Source organism: Crocuta crocuta, unplaced genomic scaffold (genome assembly GCF_008692635.1).
Source record: "Crocuta crocuta isolate KB4526 unplaced genomic scaffold, BGI_CrCroc_1.0 scaffold580, whole genome shotgun sequence".
Lineage (NCBI taxonomy): Eukaryota > Metazoa > Chordata > Mammalia > Carnivora > Hyaenidae > Crocuta > Crocuta crocuta.
In genome coordinates this window covers 309,810-324,003 of record NW_027527940.1, presented here as the reverse complement: position 1 = coordinate 324,003, position 14,194 = coordinate 309,810, and the positions used below count along the sequence as shown (strand labels likewise).

The 14,194-nt window shown below is 41.0% G+C and overlaps 1 protein-coding gene across 1 annotated transcript in view; it reads left to right on the top strand.

Moving 5' to 3' along the window:
• The window catches only part of CPNE4 (copine 4), a 462,890-nt gene that overhangs the window by 407,266 nt on the left and 41,430 nt on the right, over positions 1 to 14,194 (top strand). Inside the window, exon 8 of the mRNA XM_077752280.1 lies at positions 9,855 to 9,953. Coding sequence (XP_077608406.1) covers positions 9,855 to 9,953 — 99 coding nt within the window. The remainder of the gene's footprint in view (positions 1 to 9,854; positions 9,954 to 14,194) is intronic.

The following is a 14,194-nucleotide window of genomic DNA, read 5'->3' as shown; positions in this document are numbered from 1 at the left end:
GCAGATATAAACAGATTGCAGTGGAAGCTTAAGGGGATGGTGTGACTAAGGAGCTAAGAGAAATTTGACAGTGAATTCTGCTTCATCCAGACAAATTGGCAAGTATACAATGTTAAAAAAAATTAAAATGTGAAGTCAAGGGAAGAACAAATTTCCTTCATCTATGAGAATTCTGCAGTGATCAGTGACAGTTATATAGTTTTATGTTCCTGGTTTGGACAGCTCGCCCCTCCCCACCAGGAACTGGATCAGATTCTGACCCTAGGAACTCTGATGTCAAAGTCAGCCATACTCTGAACACTGAATATTCTGTACCAGCAGTAGATAACTCACCTCTGTGTTTCTCAGTTTCTTCATCTATAAAGTAGAGACAATTATAAAACCTCTCCACTAGTAGGGTTACCTTGAAGATCAAATGAGTTTGACCACATCAAATGCTTAGAACAATGCCAGGGACTGGGAGGCAGGGTGGGGGGCTGGTTGGCTCAGTCAGTTAAACACCCAACTTGGGCTCAGGTCATGATCTCAATGTTCATGGGTTTGAGCCCTGCGTCAGGCTCTATACTGACAGTTCAGAGCCTGGAGCCTGCTTCAGATTCTGTGTCTCCCTCTCTATTTGCTCCTCTCCTGCTTATGCTCTGTCTCTCTCAGAAATAAACATTTAAAAAAATTTTTTTTAAAAAAGAACAATTCCAGGGACCAAGTACATGTTCAATAAATGTTAGCCACTCGGTAAGGGAACACCAATTGTCCCTGAAAATTCACTTCTAAGTGTGAATATATGAATGCAAGGAAGTAGATGAAGAAAGATGTGTCCATTAGGCTTAACCAGAGGAACAGAACTGCTGGGGGATATAGTTGAAGGGATGTCTTAGAAGAAATTGGTTCATATGGTTGTTGAGGTGACTGAATAAATCTGAAATCCCTAGAGCAAGGCGTTGGGAAAGGCAGGTCAGAACTCTTGGGCATAAGCTGAAGTTACAGTCCAAAGGCAGAATTTCTTCTTCCTCAACAAAGCCTCAGTTCTGCTCTTAAGGCCTTTCAACTGATAGTATCAGGCCCACCCAAGTTATCAAGGAAAATCTCCTTTACTTTGTTTTCACAGCTTTATTGAGATATAACTGATAATAGAACTGTGCAGAGAACTGTACGTATTTCATGCATGCAATGTGATGAAACTGGACATATGCAAACACCCGTGATACCATCACCATAATCAAAATGGCAGACATATCCAACACCTCCCAGATTATCCTGTATCCTTGGTTTTTGTCTTTGTGGTAAAAACACTTAACATGAGAGCTAGCCTTTCAACAAGTCTTTGAAGTGCATAATACAATATTGTTAACTATAGAGACTATGTTTTACAGCAGATCTCTAGGACCTATTCATGTAGCATAAATGAAATTTTATAACCATGGAACAACACCTTCTCTCTCCCCCCACCTCCCTCAGCCCTTGGCAATTACTATTGTAGTCTCTGTTTCATGATTTTCATTCTTATAGATACCTCATAAAGTAGAATCAAGCCATATTTGTTCTTCTGTGACTAGCTTATATTACTTATTACATTATCCATCCATGTTGTCAGAAATGTCAAGATTTCCTTCTTTTTTAAGGCTGAATAATATTCCATTGTATGTATGTACCCCATTATCTTTCTCATTCATCTGTCTGTGGATACTTGGGTTGTTTCCATGTCTTAGCTATTGTGAATAGTGCTGCAGTGAACTTGGAAGTGCAGATGTCTTCAAGATACTGACTTCAATTCTTTTGGATATATACCCAGAATTGGAATTACTAGATCATATGATACTTATATTTTTCATTGTTTAAGAAACCTTCATATTGTTTTCCATAGCTACTACACCATTTAACATTCCCACCAACAATCCACAAGGGTACCAATTTCTCCACATCCTTGCCAACAATTATCTTTTGTATTTCATATTTTGCGGGTTTTTTTCCTAAATAATGGCCATCCTAACTGATGTGAGGTTATATCTCATTATCGTTTTGATTTGCATTTCCTTGATAATTAATGATGCTGAGCATCACTTCATATACCTATTGGCCAGTTGTGTATCTTCTTTAGAGGAATATCTACTCAAGTCCTTTGTCCATTTTTTAATTGGGCTATTTGGAGTTTTTTTGCTGTTGAGTTGTAGGAGATACTTATAATTTTTTTGGAAATTAACCCCTATCAGATATGTAGTTTGCACGTATTTCTCCTGTTCCAGAAGATACCTTTTCATTTTGTTGATTCCTTTCCTGGGTAGAAGCTTTTTAGTTTGACATTGGTTTTGTTGCCTATGCTTTTTGTGTCATATCCAAGAAATCATTACCAAGGCCAATGTCAAGAAAGTTGCCCCATGTTTTCTTCTTGTAATTTTAATGGTTTCACGTCTTATGTTTAAATCTTTAATGCATTTTGAGTTGATTTTTGTGCATAGAAATGGTGGAAATCAAATTTCTTCCCTTCCCTTCCCTTCCCTTCCCTTCCCTTCCTTTCCCTTTCCCTCAACTTCTCCCCATCCCTTTCCCTTTCCCTTTCCTTCTTCCTTCCTTCCTTTCTTTTCTTCTCTTCTCTTCTCTTCTCTTCTCTTCTCTTCTCCTCTCTTCTCCTCTCCACTCCTCTCTTCCCTCCCCTCCCCTCCCCTCCCCTTCCCTTCCCCTTCCTTTCCCTTTCCCCTTCCTTCCTTCCTTCCTTCCTTCCCTCCCTCCCTCCCTCCTTTCTTTCTTTCTTTCTTTCTTCCTTCCTTCCTTCCTTCCTTCCTTCCTTCCTTCCTTCCTTCCTTCCTTCCTTCCTTCCTTCCTTCCTTCCTTCCTTCCTTCCTTCCTTCCTTCCTTCCTTCCCTCCCTCCCTCCCTCCTTTCTTTCTTTCTTTCTTTCTTTTCTTTTCTTTTCTTTTTTCTTTTCTTTCTGCATTTGGATATCTAGTTTCCCCAGCATCACTTGTTAAAAGGAATATCCTTGGGGCACCTGGGTGGCTCAGTAAGTTAAGCGTCCGACTTCGGCTCAGGTCATGAATGATCTCACGGTTCGTGGGTTCGAGCCCCACGTCAGGCTCTGTGCTGACAGCTAGCTCAGAGCCCAGAACCTGTTTCAGATTCTGTGTCTCCCTCTCTCTCTGACCCTCCTCTGCGGGTGCTGTCTCTCTCTCAGAAATTAAAAAATAAAAAAAAATTTTTTTAAATAAAAAAAAGAGTATCCTTCACTGTGTATTCATGGTATCTTTGTTAAAAATTAGTTGACCATATATGCATGCATTTATTTCTGGGCTTTCTGTTCTATCCCATTAGCCTACAGGTTTGTTTTTATGCCAGTGCCATGCGGCGTTAAGCACTGCAGCTTTGTGATGTATTTTGGAATTAGAATGGTAGTGCATCCAGCTTTGTTGTTTTCTCTTAAGATTGCTTTGACTCTTCTAGTTTGATAAAATTCAACACGGTTTCATGATAAAAATGCTCAACAAATGAGATATAAAGGAATATACCTCCAAAGTACAGAGGCCATAGTTAATATCATACTCAGTGGTGAAAATTGAAAGCTTTTCCTCTTACAGGAACAAGATAAGGATTCACCCTTTCTATTCAACACAGTACTGGAAATCCTTGCCAGAGCAATTAGGAAAGAAAAGAAAAGAAAAACAAAAGATATATAGATAGGAAAAGAAGTCATAAAATTATCTCTTTGCAGATGACATGATTCCCATATGTAGAAAACCCTATAGACTCCACCAAAAAGAACTACTAGAATTAATACACAAATTCGGTAAACTTGCAGGATACAAAATTACTATACAAAAGTCAGTTGTGTTTCTATATACTAACAATGAACCATCAAAAAAGGAAATTAAGAAAACGGTCTTATTGGGGTGCTTGGGCATCAGACTTCAGCTCAGGCCATGTGGGGTTCAGGCCCCGTGTCAGGCTCTGTGCTGACAGCTCAGAGCCTGGAGCCCACTTCCAATTCTGTGTCTCCCTCTCTCTCTGCCCTTACCCTGCTCATGCTCTGTCTCTTTCTCTCAAAAATAGATAAACATAAAAGTTTTTTAAAAACGAAAGCAGTCTTAATTTACAATAACACAAAAAATAATAAAACACTTAGGAATAAACTTAACCAAGTAGGCTAAAAGTTGCACATTGGAAACTACAAAACACTGGCAAAATTAAAGGAGACTCAAATAAATGGAAAGACATTCTGTGTTCATGTACTAGAAGACTTAATACCATTCAAAATATCCATAATACTCTAATTGGTCTATAGATTCAATGTTGTCTCCATCAAAATGTCAATGATGTGTTTTTGTTTTAGAAGTAGAAGAACAATCCTAAAGTTCATATGGAACCACAAAGTCTCCTTTATTTTAAATTCAGCTGACTATGAACTGATTAACTGTGTCTATAAAATATTTCACTGCAACACCTAGATTAATGTTTGATTAAATAACCAGGGACTGTAGCCTAGCCAAGTTGACACATAAAACTGACCATCACAAAAGGCTAATGAACAATAAGTTGGCATATCTTTCTTCTAATGGGCTCAATGCAAACGTCCAATAAGAACAGGATGGCATAGTGCAGACCCACAAGACACACATCTCCATGCATTTCACAGACCAAGCTAAGGACCCCAGAGACAATGCACACACTGCTGTCCATGCAACCCCTCGCATCGGAACAGTGAACAGGTTCTCTCTGTTGCTTGATGTGTTTATTGAGCTTCAGAGAATCCTAATCATTTATAGTTTCAATCACAGAATGGAGTTTTTTACACAGAGCAAACTAACAAGACCTAAATTCTGAATTTCTGCTTCCATTAAGAGGCAGTATGGTGTAACAGAAAATAGATCACCTGTGGCACCAGGCACCCGGATTAAAATCCATCTTTTTCACTTTCTGGGTGTCCAGTCAAGTCCCTTAACCTCTAAGCCTGTGAATGGCAATTACCTATAAATGGTAATAATAATATTGTCACTTCAAGGTTATTGTAAAGGACTAAAGACCATAAACTAAGTGGCACGAGTTCATAAAACATGATCAGTTAAGATATGCTATGAACTTCTTTTAGTTCAAAGCTTATCTAGTGTTAGCTGAGTGGTCTTGGGAAACTTGCTTTCCTTCTCTGTATCTCGATTTCTTCATCTGTAAAATGAGCATAACAATATTCTGGGTATTAAATGAGTTGATATGTATTTTTTCATATATAAAATTAATATATATAAACTAAGTGCTCAGAATAGTGTCTGGTACACAGTAAACACTATATATGTTGTAATTATTATAATTTTCCATTTGTGTGGTTGCTGTGAAATGAGGAACACCTGGATTTTAGTCCCATTCCCGCACTGGGTGAACTCACAGAAGCTACTTCACTTCTCTGCCATCCTTTCCTCCTCTGTAAAATGAAGGGGTTGATTGGACTGTCTGTGGAGCTCAGGCAGTGTAAGACTGCATACTAAATTCCACTGAGAGATGCAGGGACTTGAGGAGGCTTCTGCCTCATAGAATCTCCAGCTGCTGATCTCTCACAGATCTGTCAAGGCTTCCTTATTGATTCACACCAAGAATCCTGCCTCGGTCTCGGTTTTTCTGCAGGGCAGTTGATCTGTTTACTCTGCACCAAGATGTGTTCCTCTGTCAGCTGCCTCAAAGCTGTCACAAGCCAGCTTCGTGGCAGGGAGAGATGGAAAAAGTGTTTTTGTTTTTCTGCTTCACTGTTTCTTCCTTTAAGGTCCCTTCTGAAAAAGGTCAAAACAGAATTCTGCATCTGCCATAATGAGAAGTGCTATCCAATTGAAGAAGCAGGGCCCATATAAGTGACAGGGCCTGTCCTGGGGAGGCCAGGATGAGAGTCTCGTCAAGCCTGACTCATCCTCCAGTCCGTGGGGCTTCAGTGGTCACTCCCTTTCTGCCCCTGAGAGAGAGCACATTACAAACATCCTGAATGCTGTGGTTGGCAGGTGGAAGGAGGGGACACTAACTAACTAAAGCATGACAGGAAATCTAAGGCAAAAGAAGAGTGACATGTGGTTTTTGCCTAAGATTCTGTGACAGACCGATGTACTGGGTATACCCCCTCTTGCTTTTTCTATATTCTCCTCTGACTAGGGAGACAGGAAGAAGGGACTCCTAGCTCTTTCCCAAGGCTGCTTCCACTTCTCTCTCATGAGTTCCTGCCCCTTCATCTTTTTATCCGCTCCTCCCCAAAGGTAAAAGAGTAGCTGAGCACCAGACTCAGGTGTCCCATGGTTGTATTTACTATCAGGCCATGGTATGAGCCTTAAAGACAGGGTCCCAAGAACTGCCCTTTCTTTCTGTGTCCAGGTCTGGGTCATTAATGTGTAAGGTGGGAGAGTCAGTAAAGAGGGACTGTCAAACAGGGAGAAAAGCACCTGGTTGTAAGTAATGCAGATCAACTGACAGTGTTCAACAACTTGATATTTACAATACATATTCTGAGTGATTTTTCCAAATGGCAGAATCATTGATGGTTCCCTTGGCCATTGGAATAAATGGGGTAGAACCTCATCCCACTTTCAATTAAAAAGGGAGTTCTTATCACTCCTAATAAACATTGCACTGCTTTTCATTTCCACCAGAAGGAGCTAAGCCTTTCATTGATGTTATTTTGCAACCTATACAACTGCAACTAACCTTAGCATCTCCAAGGTAGAAGAAAACTCAAAAGAACATCCCACCCAATCCTCTATAACATTCTCCACTTGACTTTCTCTACCATGTTTTGGGGGTATAGTCCTGCAGTTTCTTCTTGAATATTTCCAACAATAAAACACTCACTCTTACACAGATGACTTTATTTCTGGACAGGTATAATTCTTTGTTACTGTTTTGTAACTTCCTCACAAAATTTGTGTCCCCCCTTTTGGGGTCAGACAAAGTAAATTGAAATACCTTTTTGTATGAGTGCTTTAAATGGTTCTCAGACTAAGTTGTGCTGTAACCATTTCAGTGGCTAAAAACAGCAGTGAATCCTTTCTTGTAGACACAAATGTCCCTCCTGGATCATCCGGGGGCTCTGCTGCACATTTCCCTCACTTAGAGACTAAGGTTGACATAACAGATACTATTTGCAGTTTACTTTTAGCACCTACCAATTGAGTAAAAAGGCAATGACCATAAAGTTAGTGCAAATTGAATAATGGTTTCAACTCTATTTTAATTGTAATTCTCCAACTTCTTGGGGTTGAAGTTTCTTTCAGAATCTAAACAGGGTATCTTGAGTTCTAACTCCATTTATTCCAGAAATTGATACCATCCCCAGTGTGTCTGTGGGGTTCCATTCCTCGCAGTCATCTGTCTGGCTCTCCCTCCACAGCCCTTCTATCCCCAATTCTTAATCCCTGAGGACTATATCACACTGCAGTCTAATCTACTTGTCCCAAAACATGCCCCACTCCTTTATGCTCCAAGCCACCACCAGCATAATGCTTAATGGGTGGCAGATTTACTAGAGTCTTAGGAATAACAGGAGAAGAGGAGGCAGAGAGGGCACCTGAGGGGAGAGATACCCAAATGACTTGACCTTGAAAATTAGACCTCACAGTTTCCAAAGTTCCTTACCTGTCTCCTACCTCCCCCACCCCAATGCCAAACCCATCTTCAGCCCTCTGATGAATCCTTGCCTAATTTCTTCTCACCCTACATCCCAGGGCCCCATGTTTGTGTCTCTAGTTGCAAAGGGAAAATTCAACTTGACATTACTTTACTCAGCAGAGCAGTTGAGCTACCTTTGTCTTAACCTTTTCCATTTTTATTTATTCTAATATAATCTCCTTCATAACCAAAGGGCTTATTAATATGTTTTACAAGCAAAAGAATGATCTACCATAGCCTCCACGTTTAAAAGAGAAAGCAAAAGTTAAGAAATTAATTTTTCTTTAAGATGCCTCAAAAAAAATTCTTAGCAAATGCTTTTTATTCCAACCAACTTCATATTAAATAAAATTTAAAATGCTGTACACATGGATTATAAAGGGTGAATTTGAGGATATCCAGGAAGTCAGATCATGAAAGCCCTTAGAAGACCTGTTAGCCTATATGTCTTTTTATTTTAAGCAGGAAATTAGCCTGATTGGTGAATTATGGGGGGTGGGAGGGAGAAAGCATAAGAGAGAGGGCAAGGAGACCGTCCAAGTGATGCAGGTGACAATGCTGGAGTCCAGCCATAGTTAGAGGACAGGACAGAATGCACAGGAGTTGGTGCGAGAGCCAGGGGAAGTGAGGTATCAGGAATGACATCCAGTTTTTTCTTTGTAGCAACTGGTTGAGTGTTGGCACAATTCGCCATGACAGAAAATAAATGAGCAGGAATGAATGCGGTGGGGTGGGGGTGGGGGTGGAATTATGTTTGTTTTTGTACACAATTCATTTTAGGTCTGAGGCATCCTGCATATCAGTGAATAGTTAGGTCAGGTTTTTCAGGCATGACCAGCTAGTGGGGTCTGCATCCTGAGGAAGGACCAGGTTGCCTCTTAGAACCCCAATATTCCAGGGGAAACTTTGGAGTAAAAGGTCCGTTTTGCTGTCGTAGTCTTATTTGAGGTCTGGGACTCCCTCGGTATAAATTACTAGCTTAAGATAGGGACATGACGTCTACAGTGCTTGAGACCTTATTCCACAGCCTGTACCCTGGGAAAAATGGAGAATTCCTTTTTCACCTGTGTATGTATAACCAAACAGATGGAGGGCTATTGATTTAATCTGAGTCACTCTACAGAGTGTTGCTTGCATGCCCAGAATTTAAACTTAATATTGCTTGAAAGAACTTTCTTGGTAGAAGTGAGTGTCTCATGTGTGATGGATGCCTGGTATTTACCAGTGTGACTTACCTGTCACCATTTTCCACCTATTTTTCATATGCATACAGTTAAAGACTTTACTTGTTTGCCTTCTTATGCATTATTATTAGCATCACGCTTTTGTCTTCAGAAAAAAATAGGAAAAGAAAATGTGATTAGCATTGTCCCATTCAAATCATTAAACATAAACTGCATTGTAGAAGCTAGACACGGAGTCAGGCATCAGTTTCCAGTTGTAGACCAGGGAGGCTCTCTGCCATAGGGAAAACACTGGAATTACACTTAGGACATCTGCCTTCCCATCCCAGGTTTCCATTCACTAGATAGTCTGTTGGTAAGACACTCATATCCTCTTGGTCCTGTTAGCCTTATCTGAAAAATGGGCAAATTATTAGTCACTGCTGAGTCACAGGGCTGCTTTGAGAGATTATGGAAACAAGGCCAAGTAAAGACTCTAAAAACCCCTGGGAATGAAATCTTGCCATTTGCAACAGCATAGATGGATCTACAGAGCATAATGCTAAATGAAAGAAGGCAGAGAAAGAAAAATACCATATGATTTTACTCATACGTGTAATTTAAGAAACAAAACAAATAGAGGGGGAAAAGAGAGAGAGACAAAGCAAGAAACAGACTCTTACCTATAGAGAACAAACTGATGATTATAGGGGAGGTGGGTGGAGGGATGGGTGAAACAGGTGAAGGGGATTAAGAGTACCCTTACCATGATGAGCTCTGAGTAACGTATAGAATTGTTGAAATCACTATATCGTACACCTGAAACTAATATATAATACTGTATGTTAACTACACTGGAATTAAAATTTTTTAACTTAATTAAAAAAAAAAAAGAAGACTATAAAAACCAAAGGGATACCACATCCCAAATGCTACAATCCAAGAGTGCTTGGCTTTTGGCATCTCTCATCAGTTCTTCCTCATAAATTTCACACTGTCTTCAGCTACTGTGGATGCATTCTTATTCTTATTATTTTTTTTTTTTTGAAAAATCACTTCCTTTCTCTTGCAGTGCATAGTATGGGACTGGGACTCCAATGGCAAACATGACTTCATCGGAGAATTCACCTCAACATTCAAAGAGATGAGAGGAGCAATGGAAGGGAAACAGGTAGGTGGCAAACCACGCATGGTATTTCCTCACTCACTTCTCCCATGATGCATCCTTAACACCCTCTACACATGGAACAGCTAGAGGGGAGACATCAATATGTGATTAAATCTGACAAGTAGGGAGCATGGTGGGGTTTGAGTACTCAGATTCTAACACTACCCCGACCCAAAGCAACTAGTGTGACTTTGGATGAGGTACTGCCTCTGCGTGGCACAGTTTCTCCATCAGTAAAACAGAGAGGTCAGATGCGAATATTTCTAATTTCCCTTAGCTGTGTAGCCTTTGGCAAGTGACTCAATTTTCTCTGTACCTCAGTTGTCTCACTTAAAACACAGAGGTGATAATTGTATGTACCTAATAGAATTTTGTGAAGATTAAACGAGATAATCCATGAGTCCCTAGCATGCAGCTAGTATTTCCAAAATATCTCCTTCTCGTAGTACTATTCTTTCCATGACTTCGTGGCATTCACTACACATTTAGTGCTTTGGAAAAAATTATTGGATTCCTCCAAATTTTCATTATGGGCACTAGATTTTCATTTGGCTTCTCCATGTCACTGTCACACACTGGATACCAAGACATGTACCCAAACACTACCACATACCACAGAGGCATATAGGGCTTTCTTTGCACCACACGGAAACCTAAACTTCCTCTGCATTGCTCTCAAACATACATTCACATATCTATACACTGATCAGTCAGTTGCTGTCATCTGGACCCTAACCATGGAACTGCTGTTCTCACCTGTTCAGTGTTCACCTGCCCGATTTCCAGCCACAAAACCTGTACCTCTTTGCCTGATGGCTTTCTCTGGTGGCTGGAGCCTGCTCTGCCTGGGGCTCACAGGAGGCTGAAGTATGAGGGGAGGTGTAGCTCCTTCCAGAGAGTGGCCCTCAACAAATAACTCATGAGGGGCAGGGAGTGTAAATACCCAACTCTCTTGCCCCACAGGTGGCCAAACTCATTTCTATGCAGCTTCCCATTGGGAATAAGCCCTGGTGGCCAGAGGGGTGGCTGACCTGCACACCTTTTAGGCAGCCTCCACATCTCAGTTCCCTACTCTTCCATTAGTACTTCCTGCTATTATTTCCCAAATGAATAATTTACACTTAAATCCTTGCCTCAGGGGCACTCAAACCAAAATACCTGATATTCTTACTCCAGCCCACTGTCTCCATGGAGCAGAAAAGAGTGACAGCTGACCATTCAGTGGTTTGAGAAAGGTTTTTGCCTTAGAGATAAGATCCTATACCTGGCCTGGTCAGAGATGCTGACTACAGAAGAGGTCACAACTCATTTTTCAAGTCTCTTCTTTCAGATATAAGGTCAAGATATACCTAGACCAGATAGGAATAAACTCACATTCTTGAGAGCTGGAAGCTTAATCTAAATCAGACCGTTTGTTGAGTACTTACATTTGGTCTCAGAAATCAAGGGCAGCTTTCTTCATAACTCCCACAAAACCTGGTGTATATGCTTTATTAAATATCCAGTATTGCAAGCAACTTGTCAAACACTCAGAGATCTTCACCACAAGTAGGCATGCAGAGTTTCAGGGCCTTAGTCAAAACTAATACTAAACTGTAAGTGTGGTCACACCCAGGATAACAAGGAAGATAGCCCGAGAAGTTGTGGCTCTGTTGAACCAGGCCCCACTGTGCTAATAAATCAATGAGTTATCAATACCACCTACTAGAGTTCTAAAAATTTTAATAAAGTTGTACGTTATTCTCCTCTACAAGTAGAAAGAGCCAAACCAATAAATGTGGGACACATTTTGTCTTTAGGATCCTACAAGGGTATTAAAAGTAAAATTGTGCACATATTATAATTTAAAAGTACCAAAGTCCAATGCTTTCAAACAAACAGAAATGAATCTTCAAGTTCCACTGAGGAAATGGATCATATCCTACAGTACTTTTCCATATTACTGAGATACCAGAAAGGGTTTATTTAGTCCCATCACTCAGCCCCATTTGGGTGCATTTACACTGTGGGACCTGTTCTCTTATTTACTGATGCTGCTGATATTTGTAAGGAACACCTACTAAGTGCCAGCCTCTAGGTGTCATGACCGTGCATCAGAGTACAATATAAACATGAATCAAACAAAAAATTAAAATGTAATTACAGCTTGTAACAAATGCTATTAAAAAATGAACCAGTTCAAACCAGTTCAGTAGAAAAGTATGGTATTGGAAAGATAATCTGAAATGGCAGCATTTAAGCTGAGGTCCCTTAAAGATGAAGAAAGCCAACCATGTAACAAGCAAGAGAAAAGCATAGAGGCCAAAGACATCTTACATTACAAAGTCCTGAATGAGGAAAGTGCTTGGGGTGATTAAAGATGTGCAAAGAAACCAGTATATCTGGAGCAGAGAGCATGCATGGGATGTGGTCAAAGACAGAAACAGGGGCCAGGAAAAGCACATCCTAATAGCTCAAAGAAAGGAATTCCAATTTTCCTCTAACTGTGATAAGAGACACTTTGTGATCTCCAGGACAGGAGCCATGAGCTACATGTGAGTATTTTAGTCTCACTTTTAATCAGTTAAAAATCAAGTTTCAATTTCAATTCCTGAGTCATACCAGCTACGCTCCAAGTACACTATAGCCTCATGTGGCTACTGGCTTCAATGTTGGTTGGTATGAATATAGAATATTTCCACCATTGCAGAAAGTTCTACTCGACAGTGGTGCAAAGGAGTCCAAGTTAGAGAATGACATGACTGGTTTTAACTTTTTTTGAAAGATTACTCTGGCTACTGTGTAGAAAATCCATTATAGAGGGGCGCCTGGGTGGCTTAGTCGGTTAAGCGTCCGACTTTCGCTTAGGTCATGATCTCACGGTTCGTGGGTTCGAGCCCCGCGTCGGGCTCTGTGCTGACTGCCAGCTCAGAGCCTGGAGCCTGTTTCAGAGTCTGTGACTCCCTCTCTCTCTGACCCTCCCCTGCTCATGCTGTCTGTCTGTCTGTCTCTCTCTCTCTCTCTCCCTCTCTCTCTCCTAGAAATAAATAAAAAATTTTTAAAAATCCATTATAGAGAGAACACAGTGAAGCCAGTCTGCCAGAAGGCAAGACAAGAGGTGATAATGACTTAGGCTAACAAAGTGGTGATGGGGATGGAGAGAAGTGGACTGATTTAAGATGGATTTTGGAGACAGAGGCTAGGACACATTGAGGGTCTGGATATGAGGAGGATAGATGGGTAGATGTGAGTGCCATTTCCTGAGTAAGGAAGTCTTGTTTCAGGGAGGTTTGTGAGAAGTTCAAGAATGGGGTTCAGGACACTGGCACTCAGGGGAGAGGACTACCTGGAGATGTATTTTGGAGCCGTCAGTAAACAGAGGTAGTTAATGTTAAGAGAATGGAGGGTACAGAGAGAAGATAGAGGAGGCTTGAACCCTGAGGAACCTCAGAAAGTAGAAACGGAGACAGAAAGAGGAGACATCCACTTTTAAGCTCCTTCCTGTGAGAGTCATGGTTCTGCAGGTGCTGGGTAAATTTGTGATTGACTTAGATTAATTCTTGGCCGGCCTTCATGATCAGCCTGAGCTCGAGGTGGCCAAAAGGGAGACTTGCAAGAACAAACAGGAGAGCCCCTCCAAGACTTCCCAGCAGAAGCATGTATTAATTGGCCAGGCTTTGGAGCGGGATTGACAGGTACCAACCCAGCTCCACTAATTGCCACCTGTATGACCTGAGCCTCATCTTTAGTCTACAAAAGTGAGTTGTAGGGAGAATTAAGTGGGATTGTAGATGTAAGGCACATAGCCCATAATTACCTGAGAGCTTTATCCTAAGGCAGATGCAAAGTACATAGATTTGGTTCATCAGCATCCCCTGCCCACCCAACAGGCGTGAAAGCCCCAAGTACCTGCTGGCTCTGACTCAGGTTCCTTGGAACCCTTGTCTGGCTGCACCAACCCCTCCTCCACTACTGGTCTGCCTTAGCCTAAGATGGCAATGAGTACCCTTTTCAGAGATTAGCATTATAATTCTTTTTTTTTAATTTTTAAATGTTTATTTACTTGAGAGAGAGAAATGGGGAAGGGGGAGCAGAGGGAAAGGGAGACACAGAATCTGAAGCAGGCTTCAGGCTCTGAGCTGTCAGCAAGAGTCAGACATGGGGCTCAACTGCAAGATCATGACTTGAGGCAGAAGTCGAACGCTTAACCAACTGAGCCACCCAGGCACCCCTATCGTTATAATTATTTTTTTTATTTTTTTTTT